The sequence below is a fragment of the Salvelinus fontinalis genome, chromosome 21, assembly GCF_029448725.1.
Source record: "Salvelinus fontinalis isolate EN_2023a chromosome 21, ASM2944872v1, whole genome shotgun sequence".
In the NCBI taxonomy this organism is placed as follows: domain Eukaryota; kingdom Metazoa; phylum Chordata; class Actinopteri; order Salmoniformes; family Salmonidae; genus Salvelinus; species Salvelinus fontinalis.
The window spans coordinates 13,016,568-13,036,992 of record NC_074685.1 but is presented as its reverse complement, the minus strand read 5'-3'; the positions used below and the strand labels follow the sequence as shown (position 1 = coordinate 13,036,992).

The following is a 20,425-nucleotide window of genomic DNA, read 5'->3' as shown; positions in this document are numbered from 1 at the left end:
AGAAATGCTTGCTAACAAGCGTGTAAACAAAATTGTGCACAATATTTAAGAGAAATACACCTTTTGTGCATATGTAAAATGTCTGTGATTTTGTTTCAGCTCATGAAACATGGGACCAATACTTCACACGTTGCATTTATATTTTTGTTCAGTATATTTAGCTACTGTCCACAACTAGAATGGTCCAAACACACCAGGCCAGTCGTGAAGAGGGCATGACAAAGCCTATTCCCCCTCAGGAAACTAAAAAGATTTGGCATGGGTCCTCAGATCCTCAAAAGGTTCTACAGCTGCAACATGAGAGCATCCTGACTGGTTGCATCACTGCCTGGTACAGCAATTGCTCAGTCTCCGACCGCAAGGCACTACAGTGGGTAGTGCGTACGGCCCAGTACATCACTGGGGCTAAACTGCCTGCCATCCAGGACCTCTACACCAGGCAGCGTCAGAGGAAGGCCCTAAAAATTGTCAAAGACCCCAGCCATAGACTGTTCTCTCTACTACCGCATGGCAAGCGGTACCGGAGTGCCAAGTCTAGGACAAAAGGGCTTCTCAACAGTTTTTACCCCCAAGCCGTAAGACTCCTGAACAGGTAATCAAATGGCTACCCGGACTATTTGCATTCTGTGCCTCCCCCAACCCCTCTTTTACATTGCTGCTACTCTCCGTTTATCATATATGCAGTCACTTTGACCATATCTACATGTACATACTACCTCAATCAGCCTGACTAACCAGTGTCTGTATGTAGCCTCGCTACTGTTATTGTATTTTTTACTGTTTCTATTTCTTTACTTACCTATTGTTCACCTAATACCTTTTTTGTACTGTTGGTTAGAGTCTAAGTAAGCATTTCACTGTAAGGTCTCTACACCTGTTGTAATCGGCACACATGACAAACTTTGATATCCTTAAAATGTCTGACCCCATACTTTAATGTACAGTACAAAAGGCTATCGCAAAGAAATTTGGAAGTAGAATTGCCATTCACACTTGACTAATGTCTTGAGGGATCTCTTAGGTGATGCAATGCCAAAATCCAAAGACAGTCACAACTTTCATTTGATAGGGAAAAGTCTAATTGATACATTTTAATAAGAAAAAACAAAAAATATGCAGATTCTAAAACGTTCAGTTTGTGCTGGCATTGTAATTTCACAACAATAAAAGACACAAAAGGCATGAATAGGACACTTCTAGTGTACAACAAGTAATTTCATACTTAAACGTCTTACTCAGTTTTCTCCTTTGGCCATTTTGAAATCATAAACCTACTAATGTCTCAATGCAGACTTAAGAGATTGAATAAGCAAAGAGTTAACTGGCCTGTCTCATCAGCTTACATAAGAGTTCCTACAGCTGAATTTTGAAGTTGAAGTATAATCCATACAGTAGAGTAAAGTGTTAAGCAGTTAATCGTTCACTAAATCTGCGTTGACATTTTCCTAGTTTTGATACCACAATTACTGGTAATTAAGATTATTAAAAGGAAGTCACAGGGCATCTAATGCAATCCAACACTATGCTGACTGATGGGACACATTAACAAGACGCAAACAGCAGTACAGGTATGACGAGAGTCCACATGCAAAGGCTGCTGAGGATAGTGCGATTCTGATACTACATATAGATCTATTGTTGGTTCAACCGAGAAGTAAACTAATCTCACAACCCAAAGGCCACCATTTGGGTATCTGAGCAGTAACGCATAACTATTGCATTAATCTCCCATTGGGATGTGATAAGTATTGATCGATTCATATACATTTCATAGTAATTGGAGCATAGGAGAACCCAAAATAGGCAGGACAGTTTTCATTTGTCACTCAATTGATTCGAGTAACGCAATAGAAATATCTGATTCAAATCTAGGTCAGAGAGAACTTGCCCAAATTAGACCAACAAATCACATGTACAAAAACCAAGAATTCAATCTAATACATTGTCTGGCACAATGTCTGCCAATCTTACAATGGGTATCCAATAATGCCATTTCTAGGGAAAAAGCCTCAACCTTGCTATCATTTACACATGTTAAATATATACAATAACATCAGTACTTTTCATTGCGCAATATCATTTTAAAACTAGGCCTACCAATGACCTATGCCTCAACCGCGTTATCCAACTATTGATTAAAAAAAATAAAGGGTTAAGAGCGTTTAAATTTATTTTTTCCAATAAAGTGCAAAGGAAGGATCTTTCATGTGCCAAAAAAAAGACAGTTTCAACTCTACTGGTTACTAGAAAAGCTCCAAAAACAGTAATAGGTAATTTTAAGTTAGGCTTCAAGTTTGATATAACAGAAAGGACTTTTATTTAACTGTTCTTTTACCAGGTAAGTTGACTGAGACCACATTCTCATTTACAGCAAAGATCCGGGGAAGAAGAGGAGGGATGAATGAGCCAATTAGAAGCCTGGAATCCAAAGTGATATGTTCCTTTTCATCATCGTTTCACTTCACCAATATACACTACATGCTCGAACATCTCATTCCAACCGAGGACAGACTACTTTTACGCACTTTAGCACTCGCCGGACCCGTTCTGTGAGCTTGTGTGGCCTACTACTTCTCGGCTGAGCAGTTGTTGCTCCTAGACATTTCCACTCCACAATAACAGCACTTGCAATTGACCAGGGCAGCACGAGCAGGGCAGAAATCTGACGAACTGACTTGTTGAAAAGGTGGCATCCTAGGAGAGTGCCACATTGAAAGTCACGGAGCTCTTCCGTATGGGCCATTCTACTGCCAATTTTTGTCTATGGAGATTGCATGGCTGTGTGCTCGATTTTATACACCGGTTAGCAACGAGTGTGGTTAAAATAGCCAAATCCACTAATTTGAAGGTGTGTCCACATACTTTTGTATATATTTGTAGATTTCACAGTTTGGATTCCAGGCTAACAAGACAGCCCCAAAGCCGATTCTGAATACACAGCTGCAATATACTGAACTCTTATATCAAGATCACAATAACCGCATACTATACCACAAAATTTGAATGTACATTGACAAAACCCATTTTAACAAAATGTGTGACAGCGCACAGTACAAGGTAGCTGTGAATTCAAACATGTAAAGTAGTATCGCTCCTGTCTTTTGTTGAGAGCAGAGGGCATGTGGGAATATTAGTAGTGGGAAGCGCTATTCAGAAACAATGCTTTTCTCAAAAACAGCAGAAATGTACTGAATAGACCACATCTCATCCTGCTCCGTTAGGTGCGGTACATACCGGTATCACTGTTTCTTACAGACAAAGCGTGATTACAGACAATAAGAATTTCACTCGATTGGAAACTCACACTCATGCAGACACACCCAACTCGACAACAATCATCAGAACTGACAAAGCAGTTCATGATATCCTACACCACCATTCAAAAGTTTGGGGTCACTTAGAAATGTCCTCATTTATATGTCCATTAAAATAACATTATTTTGATCAGAAATACAGTGTAGACATTGTTAATGTTGTAAATAACTATTGTAGCTGGAAACAGCCTATTTTTTATGGAATATCTACATAGGCGTACAGAGGCCCATTATCAGCAACTGCTATGTTTTAATGGCAATCCAAGTTTATAATTTTAAAAGGCTAATTGGTCATTAGAAAACCTGTTAGCGGCCTCCCGGGTGGCGCAGTGGTCTAAGGCACTGCATCGCTGTGCCACCAGAGACTCTGGGTTCGAGCCCAGGCTCTGTCGCAGCCGGCCGCGACCGGGAGGTCCATGGGGCGACGCACAATTGGCCTAGCGTCGTCTGGGTTAGGGAGGGTTTGGCCGGTAGGGATATCCTTGTCTCATCGCGCACTAGCGACTCCTGTGGCGGGCCGGGCGCAGTGCACGCTGACCAGGTCGCTAGTTGTACGGTGTTTCCTCTGACACATTGGTGCGGCTGGCTTCCGGGTTGGATGCGCGCTGTGTTTAAGAAGCAGTGCAGCTTGGTTGGGTTGTGTTTCGGGAGGACGCATGGCTCTCGACCTTCGTCTCTCCCGAGCCCGTACGGGAGTTGTAGCGATGAGACAAGACAGTAACGACTAATAATTGGATACCACGAAATTGGGGAGCAAAAGGGGTAAAAAAATAAATAATAATAACTTTAGCAATTATGTTAGCACAGCTGAAAACTTGTCCTGATTAAAGAAGCAATAAAACTGACCTTCTTTAGACTAGTTGAGTATCTGGAGCATCAGAATTTGTGGATTCGATTACTGATTTTGTCCAGAAACAAAGATGGCCAGAAAAAAAGAACTTTATTCTGAAACTCGTCAGCCTATTCTTGTTCTGAGAAATGAAGGCTATTCCAATCGAGAAATTGCCAAGAAACTGAAGATCTCAGACAGTGCCCTGTACTACTCCCACAGAACAGCACAAACTGTCTCTAACCAGAATAGAAAGAGTGGGAGGCCCCGGTGCACAACTGAGCAAGAGGACAAGTACATTTGTGTCTAGTTTGAGAAACAGACGCTGCACAAGTCCTCAACTGGCAGCTTCATTAAATAGTACCCGCAAAACACCAGTCTCAACGTCAACAGTGTAGAGGCGACTCCGGGATGCAAGCCTTCTAGGCAGAGTGGCAAAGAAAAAGCCATATCTCAGACTTTTATTGGCCAGATTAAGATGGGCAAAAGAACACAGACACTGAACAGAGGAACTCTACCGAGAAGGCAAGCATCACGGAGTCGCCTCTTCACTGTTGAGCCTGTAATCTAACCCACAAATGCTGATGCTCCAGATATTCAACTAGTCTAAAGAAGGCCAGTTTTATTCCTTCTTTAAATCATAACAGTTTTCAGCTGTGCTAACATAATTGCAAAAGGGTTTTTCTAATGATCAATTAGCCTTTTAAAATAATAAACTTGGATTAGCTAACAACATGCCATTGGAACACAGGAGTGATGGTTGCTGATAATGGGCCTCTGTACAACTATGTACATATTCCAATAAAAAACAGCCGTTTCCAGCTACAATAGTTATTTACAACATTAATGTCTACACTGTATTTCGGATCAATTTGATGTTATTTTAATGGAAACAAATAAAGGACATTAAGTGACCCCAAACTTTTGAACGGTAGTGTATTTCCTGTTCTCCAAGCGTAACTTAAATTCAGCCTGCATTGTCACACGTCAGTTTGTCACAGGTATATGCTACAGTATATTATTAGAATTTCTGGGGTGGTATCCCCCTGCTTGGCATTTTTTTTACCCCCACAGTACCTCGATACTGTCCATTTCAAGTATGAGGACAAGATAGGAATATCGGTGCACTTTTTCTGTACATACAAGTTGATGACTGTCCAATGCCCTGCCTGACCTTACGTACAGTATTAGACATTTGTATTACACATTCTCTTGAATGAATAGGCGCTTTTTTTCATCAATACGGCGCCTAACACGATTGGAATAAATACGATAAATGAAATGGATGATCAATCAATGGAGAGAGAAGACGGAAGCAACAAGTCCTGCAGCAGACTATGACATCACGTCTCAGGGCACGCCTTCAAATTGGCCAAGGGTGTCGGGATAATAAAGAGGGGATTGGTTCGGATCCCCTCCCTCAGAACACACACTTACAGTTCATCCATTACATAGACACAACAAACATTTTCTTGCCGGTTGGTTGTTGGTTCTTCACACATTGGGAAAAAGGGATTACTAGTATTGACTGATATACAACTCCAGATTCAACTCAGATGATAAAATGTAAGGGGAGAGCTAGAACAAAAACATCCCTCTTTCACGTAAGGTCCAACACAAGTAGGGTTCTGTTCGATTGGTGGCTGTTATGTTTAGGGTGCAGTACCACAGACTGACTGGGTGATGCTGCAGTTCAAGCATGTGAAGAACAACCCTCCTAAATCTTCCCTGTTAAGTCCGGCTTTGACCAACCCAGTCCATTCCAGCCCAGCTAAGTCAGATACAGGGTCATATTCATTATGCCACACAGTAGCAAACCACTTTCTAACTGAAAATGAAAATCAATGTTCTTATTGGACAAATTCATGTAGTACCTCCCCGTTTCATAACATCCCTAATGAACTCTACCCATGTCTCAGTGGTGGTTGGAGGGGCTGGGGCCCGGTTCTGTGTCTCCTTGGGGTAGAGTTCCATTGGGCTCCAGCAGGCTGTCAATGCCCAGGTAGCCCAGCAGGATGTCACTGCGGCGATGGGACAGGCTCAGGATGTCCTCGGCTAACGACTGGGCCGAGGTGAAGCGCACCTTGTCGTGGTCAAACATATCTTTCAGGTACTGCACTATTTGTTGCTGGGGAAGGAGAAGAGAAAAAGAGAAATAAGCCAATACTGAGTTCAGTACATTGGTGAGGAATGTCCTCATAAGAGATGTCATTTTGCAGATTTATTTAAGAAAAATCTAACTTCGTTTTCCACATTAATTTCCCTCCTGAAAATCTTTGTCGAATTTAGGTAGACTGGGTAGGTCACTCGGTAGACTGTCTACAGGGATTATGATATGAGAGATTAAGGCATCGTAGAGATCAGCGTGATTAAACTGGTGATGTAAGGTAAAAAGGACAGACGAAGGAAGGACGCCGACAGAGACACACGTGTAAAAAAAAAAGTAAATTAGTAGAAAATAAAAAAGTGGTGACGTGTGACCTCTAAATACTGCTAGTAGTAAATTGGAGACGAAAAGTTAGGGTTAAAATTCTCACTTTGAAGATGGTGCACACCTCACTGAGGTGCTGTCGCGGCCCCAGGAAGCCAAAGGCCAGTACGGGGCTGACCTGTTCTGATATGGCGTAGAAGTGGGAGATGAAGCCATCTGGAACCATCAACAGACGCCGCTTGGCCTTCAGAACGGACCAGCACGCAGTAGCCAGAGCCTGAGAAACACACACAAAGTATGGTTTATTACATTTTAACCAATGGTATAGTTGCAGTGAATGCAATAGACCCTGTTTTTCATGTCTGCCTGTGTAACTATATTTATGCTGTGTAATGCTTGTTGTGTTTGTATTGCAGTTGTAACAGCTAGTATCACAAGATCATGTTGACTATAGGATTGTTGGTGTCTGTCTCACTGTCTCCTTGAAGCTGTCAGAGAGCCAACGGTTCCTGAGCACTGCCACAACGGACGAGGGCGGGCTCTCCAGGTCATCAAAGGCATCCATCAGGATGAAGTCCAGCACGATGTCAAAGAAATTCATAACCACCACCTGGTAAAGGTCATGGTCATAGATCATACGAGGTCAGGAACTTTAAAACACAAATAGGTCATTTATTCATCAGGGCACACCATAGAAAAACAAGAGTTTTTCTTACTGGTAGAAGAAAAAAATGGTAGTCTACCTGTATCAGTCTGTTTGGTTTGCAATGAATATGGCCCAGCTTCAAGCCACATGTAAAATGTGAGAGTTCATGAGTTGTCAGACACTAAAGTCAGTCTATCCAGAGTGATTTATAGACACTGATTCTTCCTACAATACCTTAAAAGAATCACCAGAATCTCTACAAACACTTTAATTCATGTTTGGGGAAAAAAAGGAAAATAGTCTCACCCCTCGCCCCTCTAGTTCCATTCTGCTGACTGGCCAGGTCTCCTCTCTCTGGGTGTAGAGAAGCATGTCCTCATAGGTTTCCAGGAAGGCTTTGGGACTCTACAGGTGAAACAGGAACACAACCAACTCAATAAAAAAGCCAATCAGAGGAGTTCATTACAAAGTAACATGTTCATAGAGAAGAAGAGTGTTGGTGAGGAGCAGTCTATCCAGTGTACGGTCTGTCCGGTGTAAGAAAAAAAAAATCCATGTCAACGGACAATAAAGTTACATTGTATTGTCTAGGTTAGTGTTGCCACCTTGTTTGCCTTGGTCATGAGTCCTGTGATCATCTGCTTGCCGGTCTCCATGAAGAACGTCCGGTGAGTTTCGTCCAGCAACAAAACCTGTCAAAACAACAACAGCCACTGACCACTGTGGACTTCAGCAAAGATGACCCATCTTAGTCACATCAAATCCATAGAGACATTATCCATATACAGTTGAAGTCGGAAGTTTACATACACTTAGGTTGGGGTCATTAAAACTTGTTTTTCAACCACTCCACAAATTTCTTGTTAACCTGTTAGTGAATAGGGGGCGCTATTTTCACTTTGGGAAAAAATTGTGCCCAAATTAAACGGCCTCGTACTCTGTTCTAGATCATACAATTCGCATATTATTATTACTATTGGATAGAAAACACTCTGAAGTTTCTAAAACGGTTTGAATTATATCTGTGAGTAAAACAGAACTAATTCGGCAGCAAACTTCCAAACAGGAAGTGAAAATTCTGAAAATGGGGCTCTGTGTCAGGGCCTGCCTATTCAACTGGCTTATATTTATGGATCTGTATGCACTTCATACGCCTTCCACTAGATGTCAACAGGCAGTAGGATGTTGAATGGGGTGTCTAGCTTGATGTGAGACCGAATGAGAGCTTGGAGTGACAGGTCCGCTCTATTGGCAGTATTCAACTGCGCACTAGGGAACCTCACATTGTCTTCTGAAATGCGTTAGGTATACACGACGAAATGCTCCGGCTCTGATTTTATTGGATACATATGAGAAAAACATCATAAAGTTGGATTTTCAACCGAGTTTGACCAGTTTATTCGAAGTTTATTGGGACTTTTGGAATTTTTCGTTCCATGCGCTAAGAGTTCTTGGACATGTGCCCTCCACATGGCTAGCCAAAGTTGCTAATTTGACAGAAGAATTGGACATTCTAAACAAAACAACGATTTATTCTGGAACTAGAACTCCTTGCACAACATTCTGATTGATGGAAGATCATCAACTGTAAGAGAATATTTATGATGTTATTTCGTATTTTTGTGGTTTGTGTTGGCTCCAACAAGGCGGAGAATTGTTGGGCGCTGTCTCACAATATTGCATGCTGTAGGTTGTACTAAAGTTATTTTTTAAAATCTAACACAGCGGTTGCATTAACAACCAGTGTATCTTTCATTTGCTGTACAACATGTATTTTTTAGTAAAGTTTATGATGAGTTTTTTGGTTAGATTACGTGACTGTCCAAAATATCTCCGGACAATTTGGTGCATTATGGCTACGTATTCACAATTTGTACCTCTAAATATGCACATTTTCAAACAAAACATAAATGTATTGTATAACATGATGTTATAAGACTGTCATCTGATGAAGTTGTTCAAAGGTTAGTGATTAATTTTATCTCTATTTGTGGGTTTTGTGAAAGCTATGTTGGCGGTGAATAAATGGCGTTGTGTGTTTGGCTATTGTGGTGAGCTAATATAAATATATATTGTGTCTTCGCTGTAAAACATTTTTTTTAAATCGGACATGTTGGCTGGATTCACATTTCATTTGCTGTATTGGACTTGTTAATGTGTGGAAGTTAAATATTTCAAAAAAATATTTTGGAATTTCGCGCTCTGCGAAGGCAGCGGAATGTTGTGGGTGTTCCGCTAGCGGAACCCCGGGGCGAGAAAGGTTAACTAACTATAGTTTTGGCAAGTTGGTTAGGACATCTACTTTGTGCATGACAAGTCATTTTTCCAACAATTGTTTACAGACAGATTATTTCACTATCACAATTCCAGTGGGTCAGAAGTTTACATACAAAGTTGACTGTGCCTTTAAACAGCTTGGAAAATTCCAGAAAATGTCATGGCTTTAGAAGCTTCTAATAGGCTAATTGACAAAACTTTAGTCAATTGGAGGTGCACCTGTGGATGCATTTCAAGGCCTACCTTCAAACTCAGTGCCTCATCATGGGAAAATCAAAAGAAATCAGCCAAGACATCAGAAAAAAAATCATCATCCTTGGGAGCAATTTCCAAATGCCTGAAGGTACCACGTTCATCTGTACAAACAATAGTACGCAAGTATAAACACCATGGGACCACGCAGCAGTCATACCGCTCAGGAAGGAGACGCGTTCTGTCTCCTAGAGATGAACGTACTTTGGTTCGAAAAGTGCAAATCAATCGCAGAACAACAGCAAAGGACCTTGTGAAGAAGCCGGAGGGAACAGGTACAAAAGTATCTATATCCACAGTAAAACGAGTCCTATATCGACATAACCTGAAAGGCCGCTCAGCAAGGAAGAAGCCACTGCTCCAAAACCGCCATAAAAAAGCCAGACTACGGTTTGCAACTGCACACGGGGACAAAGATCGTACTTTTTGGAGAAATGTCCTCTGGTCTGATGAAACAAAAATAGAACTGTTTGGCCATAATGACCATCGTTATATTTGGAGGAAAAAGTGTGATGCTTGCAGCATCATGTTGTGGGGGTGCTTTGCTGCAGGAGGGACTGGTGCACTTCACAAAATAGATGGCATCATGAGGAAGGACAATTATGTGGATATATTGAAGCAACATCTCAAGACATCAGTCAGGAGGTTAAAACTTGGTCACAAATGGGTCTTCCAAATAGACAATGACCCCAAGCATACTTCCAAAGTTGTGGCAAATGGCTTAAGGACAACAAAGTCAAGGTATTGGAGTGGCCATCACAAAGCCCTGACCTCAATCCCATCGAAAATTTGTGGGCAGAACTGGAAAAGTGTGTGCGAGCAAGGTGGCCTACAAACCTGACTCAGTTACACCAGCTCTGTCAGGAGGAATGGGCCAAAATTCACCCAACTTATTGTGGGAAGCTTGTGGAAGGCCACCCAAAATGTTTGACCCAGTTAAACAATTTAAAGGCAACGCTACCAAATACTAATTGAGTGTATGTAAACTTCTGACCCACTGGGAATGCGATGAAAGAAATAATTCTCTCTACTATTATTCTGACATTTCACATTCTTAACATAAAGTGGTGATCCTAACTGACCTAAGAAAGGGAATTTCTACTCGGATTAAATGTCAGGAATTGTGAAAAACTGAGTTTAAATGTATTTGGCTAAGGTGTATGTAAACTTCCGACTTCAACTGTACCAATAAGTCATCTTCAGTAAGGTTTTCAGACCTGGAAGGCTTGTCTCACACAGTGGAGCTTGGCTAGGAAGTCTTGGTCGCCGTAGCATTCTAGCAGCTCAGTTCTGAGGGACGGAAAGGGGGAAAAAGATGGAAATCAGAAATGCATTTAACGGAAATATGGTTGTGAGTAAAACTAAACAAATAGTAGTATTTGTTTTCTTCCAAATACTTAGAGCTGATTGATCTTCGCTGGCGCAATGGAATCTATGGAATAGTCCAAAAAGTACAAACCCCAAACCTGGCACTCAATCAAGCCCTCAAAAAAATACTGCTACTATTTTTTTTTGGGAAAAAAATAAATTACTCCCTTTTCTCCACAATTTGTGGTATCCAATCGCTAGTAATTACTATCTTGTCTCATCGCTACAACTCCCGTACGGGCTCGGGAGAGACGAAGGTCGCCATGCGTCCTCCAAAGCCATGCGTCCTCCAAAGCACAACCCAACCAAGCCGCACTGCTTCTTAACACAGCGCGCCTCCAACCCGGAAGCCAGCCGCATTCCTCAGAATGTGTCTGAGGAAACACCGTGCACCTGGCCCCCTTGGTTAGCACGCACTGCGCCCGGCCCGCCACAGGAGTCGCTGGAGCGCGATGAGACAAGGATATCCCCACCGGCCAAACCCTCCCTAAACCGGACGACGCTAGGCCAATTACGGACCTCCCGGTCGCGGCCGGCTGCGACAGAGCCTGGGCGCGAACCCAGAGACTCTGGTGGCGCAGCGATGCAGTGCCCTAGACCACTGCGCCACCCGGGAGGCCCAATACTGATACTATTTTAACCCAGGTCCAGTACTTAGCTAGTCCTTACCGGAGCTCTCGACAGGGCACGCTGCCATCCTGGACCAGTGACAAAGCCTCGTCGTAAAGAGCAGCGGGCCTCAGAGGCTGACACACCTCCAGAGACAGGTTGTCAAACAGCTGCAGAGTAAAGAGGGAGAGGCACAATGCTCAACACAAGATCATAATAGGATACATGATAGTCATATGAGAGAGATTGTGTGTGTGAGGGAGAGAGAATACGTGCGTGATAGGGTGAGTGAATGAGAGAGAAAGAGAAACTAACTTCTGCCGCTGAGAAGAAGGAATCGTCAGAAGTGATAGTAGTGGCGTCGTCTTCACGCATTCTACTCTCCAAGTTTGGCAGGATGAGTGTTCCCTCACTCTCTGACAGGACGACAAAGCAAACAGTCTGAGCCACAACACAAGGACTATGGAAGCCAAATTACCCATTATGGTTAAATGCTAAAGCTACTGTCAACATATTTGCACTAGCTGCATGCTAATAACAACAACAAAAATCAACAGATTTGCACTATTGTAGCATGTTAATTACCAAAGTCTGCCAGCAGGCTATCTGGGGGAATGGTGGCGCCAAAGTCCTCCTGTAGGTGGTAGGCCCTGTGCAGGAGGGTCTCTAGCTTCTCGGCAAAGACCTTGTTATGCGACTCAGACTGAAACCATGAAAACAAACAAAAATCACTACATTAGATGATAAATTCAAAATCACAGTGGCCCACCTGGGCTGGAGTTGCCCATCCTTTCTCTGAATCTTTAAGGAAATAGAGGCTGGTGGAGGAAGAAATCCAATGGGCTCATTCAATTCCACTCTAGCAATTACAATGAGCCCACCCTCCGATTTTTTTATGTAATGTTAGGTGGATTTGTGAGTGCTGCTTGCTCTTGACCAGGGCTCAGTTGAGAATGAGATGCATATCTCAAATGGGACTCACCTGGTTAAATAAAGGATAAATAAAAGTGTACCGTACCGTTGAGTGTGCGATAGTTCTGTGGCATACCGTGGGCAGGTTGGGGCAGGCCGCTGCCCCCTCCAGGGCTAGGCTGGTACTGGCTTTGGAGGCATTGGAGTGGGTGCGGTGCCGGATGTTCAGGGCCTGCTCCCACTTCTGAAGGGCCTCCTCAAACAGCTCCATGCCTGGGGGAGGGGAGAGATGTGATCAGGACAACATAGAACATCTGGGATTTTGGCTAAGGGATAGGTCAGTTTCAATAATATATGAATGATAAATGTCAGAAAAGCAGGAATTACAAATGAATCAAGAAGAACAGCGTTCCTGCTAGGGGAGGGGGACCTTAAGGTCTGTTCCTATTCCTTACCCTTTCCACCAAAGTGTGCAGTGCACTTGTAAAGCCGATGCTTAAATCAATCCAGTGTTTCTTTACATGCATGAGTGGGAGAGAGCGGTTGTACATAAGGGGAAAATACAGTAGGGAGAATGGAACACAACCACAGCTTAATGCCAGTCCTTAGTATTATGATGCATCGTAAAATGACAGGATGAGTAATGCTATCCTGCCAGGTTGGTTTGATAATGACATCTACGTGCTGGGAGGCCACCCAGGTGTTTGGTTGTCGAGGAAAGATAACTGAGTCTAGCTGAATTACAGAGATGTCTTTGTCCAGGTGTTAATGGAAAAACAGTGCAAGAAATACAGCATAGTCAGATGCTCTATATCAATGTCCCACTTCTATTCTTCCTCTACCAAGGGTCCTCATAGCCCCTTTCATTGAGCCAAACAGTTATTTTGAATGTCAAATAAGAACTAATTCCACTTTCAGAAATACTTTTCCCCATTGGTGGGCGGGTAGCCTACATTAGAGTTTAGAGTGTTGGGCCAGTAAATGAAAAGTTTCTCGTTCGAATCCATGAGCCGACAAGGTGAAGAATCTGCCCTTGAGCAAAGCACGTAACACTATTTTCTCCTATAAGTCGTTCTCGATAAGAGCGTCTGCTAAATGACAAAAAATTTAAAAGCACACCAAACACTGTCTCAGTTTGCTATGTACAGTCCCCTTCGCTGAATCTTTGAGGGAATCCATGAAGGGGTATTATTACCAATGATGTACAGGTTCTCTGCATTTGCGTCACCCATGGCTCCCGACTCCTCCTCCACAGGCTCTGCCTCCCAGGGAGTCGACGGATTGGCCGACTGGTTCGGAGAAGTCGGGACTCGCATCTGTGACAACAAAAAGACATTAACAAATTGAAATCTTGAGGGGCCATGGACCACAAGGATCTAAAAAGAGTTAAGTGAGGTAAAAGGATCTACTGAAGAAGAGTGAAATCAGAATGAACTATGTTAAAATGCTCTTCAAAGACTATAGCTCAGCGTTCAACACTGTAGTTCCCTCCAAGTTCCTCACCAAGCTAGGGACCCTGGGACTGAACACCTTCCTCTGCAACTTCCTGAGAGGCCGGGCCTAGGGTGTGAGTGTCGGCAACAATACATCCGCCACGTGAACCCTCAACTTAGGGGCGTGTGCATAGTCCCCTCCTGTACTCCCTGTTCACCCACGACTGCGTGGCCATGCACGACTCCAACATCATCATTAAGTTTGCAGACGACACAACGGTGGTAGGCCTGATCACCAACAAGACAGCCTACAGGGAGGAGCTCAGAGACTTAGCAGTGTGGTGCCAGGACAACGACCTCTCCCTCAATGTCAGTAACACCAAGAAGCTGATCGTGGACTAAAGGAGAGAGTACGCCCCCATCCACATCACTGGGGTTGAGCTCCCTGCCATCCAGGACCTCTATATCAGGCGGAGAAAGGCCCGAAAAATTGCCAAAGACAACAGCCACCCAAGCCATAGACTGTTCACTCTATCATCTGGCACCTGATCATCGACTCTCGGACCAACAGGCTCCGAGACAGCTTCTACCCCCAATCTTCTTAGACATAAGTTGCTAAATAGTCAATTAAAAATGGTTACCCGGGCTATCTACACTGACTCTACACACACACATACTTATATTCACACACACTGACACACAATTTTACACATAATTTGCTGAGTCTACTCTGTTCTTTATTTTACTCTATGTTCTATCCTGATGCCTAGTCACGTACCATGCCTTTATGTACATATTTACCTCAAATACCTCGTACCTCTGCACACTGATCTGGTACTCCTTTGGAAAGTATTCAGACGCCTTGACTTTTTACACATTTTGTTATGTTACAGCCTTATTCTAAAATTAGATAAATCTCAGCAATCTACACACAATACCCCATAACGACAAAGCGAAAGCAGGTTTAGAAATTTTTGAAAATGTATATACAGTGGGGAGAACAAGTATTTGATACACTGCCGATTTTGCAGGTTTTCCTACTTACAAAGCATGTAGAGGTCTGTAATTTTTATCATAGGTACACTTCAACTGTGAGAGACAGAATCTAAAACAAAAATCCAGAAAACCACATTGTATGATTTTTAAGTAATTAATTTGCATTTTATTGCATGACATAAGTATTTGATACATCAGAAAAGCAGAACTTAATATTTGGTACAGAAACCTTTGTTTGCAATTACAGAGATCATACGTTTCCTGTAGTTCTTGACCAGGTTTGCACACACTGCAGCAGGGATTTTGGCCCACTCCTCCATACAGACCTTCTCCAGATCCTTCAGGTTTCGGGGCTGTCGCTGGGCAATACGGACTTTCAGCTCCCTCCAAAGATTTTCTTTTGGGTTCAGGTCTGGAGACTGGCTAGGCCACTCCAGGACCTTGAGATGCTTCTTACGGAGTCACTCCTTAGTTGCCCTGGCTGTGTGTTTCGGGTCGTTGTCATGCTGGAAGACCCAGCCACGACCCATCTTCAATGCTCTTACTGAGGGAAGGAGGTTGTTGGCCAAGATCTCACGATACATGGCCCCATCCATTCTCCCCTCAATACAGTGTAGTCATCCTGTCCCCTTTGCAGAAAAGCATCCCCAAAGAATGATGTTTCCACCTCCATGCTTCACGGTTGGGATGGTGTTCTTGGGGTTGTACTCATTCTTCTTCTTCCAAACACGGCGAGTGGAGTTTAGACCAAAAAGCTATATTTTTGTCTCATCAGACCACATGACCTTCTCCCATTCCTCCTCTGGATCATCCAGATGGTCATTGGCAAACTTCAGATGGGCCTGGACATGCACTGGCTTGAGCAGGGGGACCTTGCGTGCGCTGCAGGATTTTAATCAATGACGGCGTAGTGTGTTACTAATGGTTTTCTTTGAGACTGTGGTCCCAGCTCTCTTCAGGTCATTGACCAGGTCCTGCCGTGTAGTTCTGGGCTGATCCCTCACCTTCCTCATGATCATTGATGCCCCACGAAGTGAGATCTTGCATGGAGCCCCAGACCGAGGGTGATTGACCGTCATCTTGAACTTCTTCCATTTTCTAATAATTGCGCCAACAGTTGTTGCCTTCTCACCAAGCTGCTTGCCTATTGTCCTGTAGCCCATCCCAGCCTTGTGCAGGTCTACAATTTTATCCCTGATGTCCTTACACAGCTCTCTGGTCTTGGCCATTGTGGAGAGGTTGGAGTCTGTTTGATTGAGTGTGTGGACAGGTGTAACGAGTTCAAACAGGAGCAGTTAATACAGGCAATGAGTGGAGAACAGGTCTGTGAGAGCCGGAATTCTTACTGGTTGGTAGGTGATCAAATACTTATGTCATGCAATAAAATGCTAATTATTTACTTAAAAATCATACAATGTGATTTTCTGGATTTTTATTTTAGATTCCGTCTCTCACAGTTGAAGTGTAACTATGATAAAAATTACAGACCTCTACATGCTTTGTAAGTAGGAAAACCTGCAAAATCGGCAGTGTATCAAATACTTGTTCTCCCCACTGTATATACATTTCATATTTGCTATGAAACTTGAAATTGAGAGCAGGTGCATCCTGTTTCCATTGATCATCCTTGAGATGTTTCTACAACTTTATTGGAGTCCACCTGTGGTAAATTCAATTAATTGGACATGATTTGGAAAGGCACACACCTGACTATATAAGGTCCAACAGTTGACAGTGCATGTCAGAGCAAAAACCAAGCCATGAGGTCAAAGGAATTGTCCGTAGAGCTCCGAGACAGGATTGTGAAAAGGCACAGATCTGGGGAAGGGTACAAAAAAAAAGTTCTGCAGCATTGAAGGTCCCCAAGAACACAGTGGCCATATCATTCTTAAATGGAAGAAGTTTGGAAGCCCCAAGACTCTTCCTAGAGCTGGCCGCCCGGCCAAACTGAGCAATCGGGGGAGAAGGGCCTTGGTCAGGGAGGTGACCAAGAACCCGATGGTCACTCTGACAGAGCTCCAGAGTTCCTCTGGAGATGTTGTCCTTCTGGAAGGTTCTCCATCTATGCAGCACTCCACCAATCAGGCCTTCATGGTAGAGTGGCCAAACGGAAGCCACTCCTCAGTAAAAGGCACATGACAGCCCGCTTGGAGTTTGCCAAAAGGCACCTAAAGACTCTCAGACCATGAGAAACAAGTTTGTCTGGTCTAATGAAACCAAAATTAAACTATTTGGCCTGAATGCCAAGCATCACATCTGGAGGTAACCTGGCACCATCCCTATGGTGAAGCATGGTGGTGGCAGCATCATGCTGTGGGGGTGTTTTTCACCAGCAGGGACTGGGAGACTAGTCAGGATCGAGGCAAAGATTAATGGAGCTAAGATCCATGATGAAAACCTGCTTCGGAGTGCTCAGGACCTCAGACTGGAGGCAAAGGTTCACCTTCCAACAGGACAACGACCCTAAGCACACAGCCAAGACAACGCAGGAGTGGCTTCGGGACAAGTCTCTGAATGCCCAGCCAGAGCCCGGATTTGAACCCAATCTAACATCTGGAGAGACCTGAAAATAGTGGGGAGCGACACTCCATCAAACCTGACAGCACTTGAGAGGATCTGCAGAGAAGTGGGAGGTGGGAGGACCCCCCCCCCCCCCAGTTATAGTCGGCGCATATGAAAAATGTTTCATTTGAGTGATAGAAAGTAAGGAGAGTCAAACGTACAGAGGCTATGCTGTGGGAGGAGCTTGAGTGTTTGCTGGGAGCCAGTGAAGAGATGCCGCTCATGGTTTCGTTGCTCCGTGTGCTGGGGCTCATCATCTGTCGCCCGGGAAACGGCCCACCTGGGACGGAAACGAGGCTGTTAGCTAACACTTCTATCAAAAAGGCATTTTGATCACATTAATAACTGGTATTCTAACTGTGATCATGCTGAAACAGCTTTCACATACAGTATCCACACAGCCTTATGGAAACACCAGCGTGTCAACAAGCCAACTTACTTGACTTCATCCGTTTTACTTCCTATTTTAAAAATAATAATAATAATTATCCCATTTTCTCCCCAATTTTCGTGGTATCCAATCACTAGTAATTACTATCTTGTCTCATCGCTACAACTCCCGTACGGGCTCGGGAGAGACGAAGGTTGAAAGCCACGCGTCCTCCGAAGCACAACCCAACCAAGCCACACTGCTTCTTAACACAGCGCGCCTCCAACCCGGAAGCCAGCCGCACCAATGTGTCGGAGGAAACACTGTGTACCTGGCCCCCTTGGTTAGCGCGCACTGCGCCCGGCCCGCCACAGGAGTCGCTGGAGCGCGATGAGACAAGGAAATCCCTACCGGCCAAACCCTCCCTAACCCGGACGACGCTATGCCAATTGTGCGTCGCCCCACGGACCTCCCGGTCGCGGCCGGCTACGACAGAGCCTGGGCGCGAACCCAGAGACTCTGGTGGCGCAGCTAGCACTGCAATGCAGTGCCCTAGACCACTGCCCCACCCGGGAGGCCCCCGTTTTACTTCCTTGAGGTCAATCAGCCAACCAACAAACACATCAACAAAATGATGAGCCAATTCCACAGCCTGATTGAAACCACCAGTAATCACATTGAAGTGAAACTCACCTCTCCTCAGAGATGACGGTCTCCCTGACCGGATCAACGCCTCTGGTATTCCCACCTGCTTCTGCTCATCTTTCGCAGCTGTTGCCTGTTTCCTTTTCCTGCCGCGTCTCTTCATGTGGTGGGCGGTGAGGGCCAGGGCTACACTCCCCAGAGCTGTGGCGAACAGCACCTTCTTCAGACTGGGAGAAAGCTTCAGCTGAGAGAATATGGACTGACAGGAAGAGATTGGGTGAGTATTCACAACAAGCTAAAACAACTTGAAGCATACATGCTTATGTATCAAACATGTATCTTCTGTGTGTCAAATATGGGGGGGAGATTGCAAATAACAGTTACTTGCTAATAAAGAACAAACTTATGCTGTTTTTTGGGCAACATTATTTGCAATGTTTTAGGAGCAGATTCTTACAAACATATTCAATAGTGTACTTGAAAGTGTCTTGGGGAACATTGTTTACCTGCCCAAAGGTGGAGTAGAGAAACACGGGGATCTCAGCCACAGTCATGGCCAAGGCCTGGGCGATGGACATCCCTTCTGCTCTTCTGATTGACATTTAAGTAGAATGCCCACAGAGCCTCCAACAACCTCTTTACATCAACCTCCTAAGGAGCTTCCTTCTCTGTTCTGCTCTGAGACCAGCCAGCCAGCCAGCACAGTGCCTGGTCGTAATTGGGCAGTCACTTCTGAGTCTGGGTGGGTCCCTCTGGTCCAGCTTCAGACTGTAGCCGCAACCAGTGTACCGGAGTCCTGTCCACACTGGTTTTGGTGCCCCGTCGCTCTTCTTCACTTTTCCAAAGGCACCATGTTTCTCGATCCGTGCAAACCTAGGGGGAATGTGAATTGTTGTCATCATTGCTACAATGAAGTGATATTGATCAGTGATAGCTAAATCTGACTACTACACAAATATGTAATGAACTGTAATTAACTGTGGCATAACATCGTCTCAGGCTATATAATGTAACACCCCAAAAGCATCGAGAACAGAGTGAAGTAGACACACAGGCATTGCACAGGCCACCACCACAGCTGCAGTTACACTCCTAGCTAGCTAGCTAACGTTAGTTACTAGCCAGCATAGCATCAAAGAAGCACGACCAACTAAATATGAGTAGACTTCCTCTAGAAGTTAAACATGTTTAACGTTATTTTTTACTTTGACCAAATATTAACTCAGAGAGACCCTCACAGCCTAGCGCCGAAGTAGCATTAGCACCATGCTAGCTGACAAGCCGTTCCTGCAGGTTCACAACTTTCAAGGGTTATCATATTTGACAATAAGCTTTGTAACATCAAAGGTCTCTTCGGTTTTGGCTGCGAATGGAATATTACAAACCTGTCCTGATTGCTGACCAACCCCACTAGCCGAACATGCTAGTTAGCCAGCTAGGAACTTTGATTCGCGCACTGACAGCTACTGCTGTCTACAATCCGGCCTGGCTGTCAGATCACTCAGTCAACGGTCTCCGATGGACTAGTAAAAGCTGTCTAACCGTGTATTCAAGAGATTGCTAACCCTTTTATGGATAAAAAAAAAAAAGATACCTAACACAATAATTCATAGAATAACTACATCCAAAAGCTACTAATGCACATTGCGCATCCAAAGAGCTGTAGAAGGACATTCATCGCCGCATTTCACACACTACTGTGATATTTGCTTCAGGGCGGACACATTTGTAATTGATACCATGGAAGACCAATGTATGTTGAGTATATGCGGGCGCGTTCC

General features: G+C 44.0%; 1 protein-coding gene across 2 annotated transcripts; it reads right to left on the bottom strand.

Moving 5' to 3' along the window:
• Positions 1-911: 911 nt before the first annotated feature.
• miga2 (mitoguardin 2) lies at positions 912-20,362 on the bottom strand. 2 transcript variants are annotated; one of them, XM_055873946.1, is made up of 15 exons: positions 20,030-20,362; positions 19,151-19,517; positions 18,693-18,903; positions 17,791-17,909; positions 13,834-13,954; positions 12,745-12,911; positions 12,312-12,429; positions 12,042-12,142; positions 11,787-11,896; positions 10,967-11,039; positions 7,826-7,912; positions 7,527-7,625; positions 7,050-7,184; positions 6,681-6,851; positions 912-6,271 (listed from the first exon to the last, which is right to left on the bottom strand). In XM_055873946.1, exons 2-15 carry the CDS (start codon positions 19,244-19,246, stop codon positions 6,059-6,061), a joined length of 1,821 nt encoding a protein of 606 aa, XP_055729921.1. In that variant the 5' UTR covers positions 19,247-19,517; positions 20,030-20,362; the 3' UTR covers positions 912-6,058. The 2 variants fall into 2 exon arrangements, with proteins under 2 accessions (XP_055729921.1, XP_055729922.1); XM_055873947.1 differs by having other exon boundaries at positions 12,775-12,911; positions 20,030-20,361.
• Between the last annotated feature and the right edge of the window lie 63 nt (positions 20,363-20,425).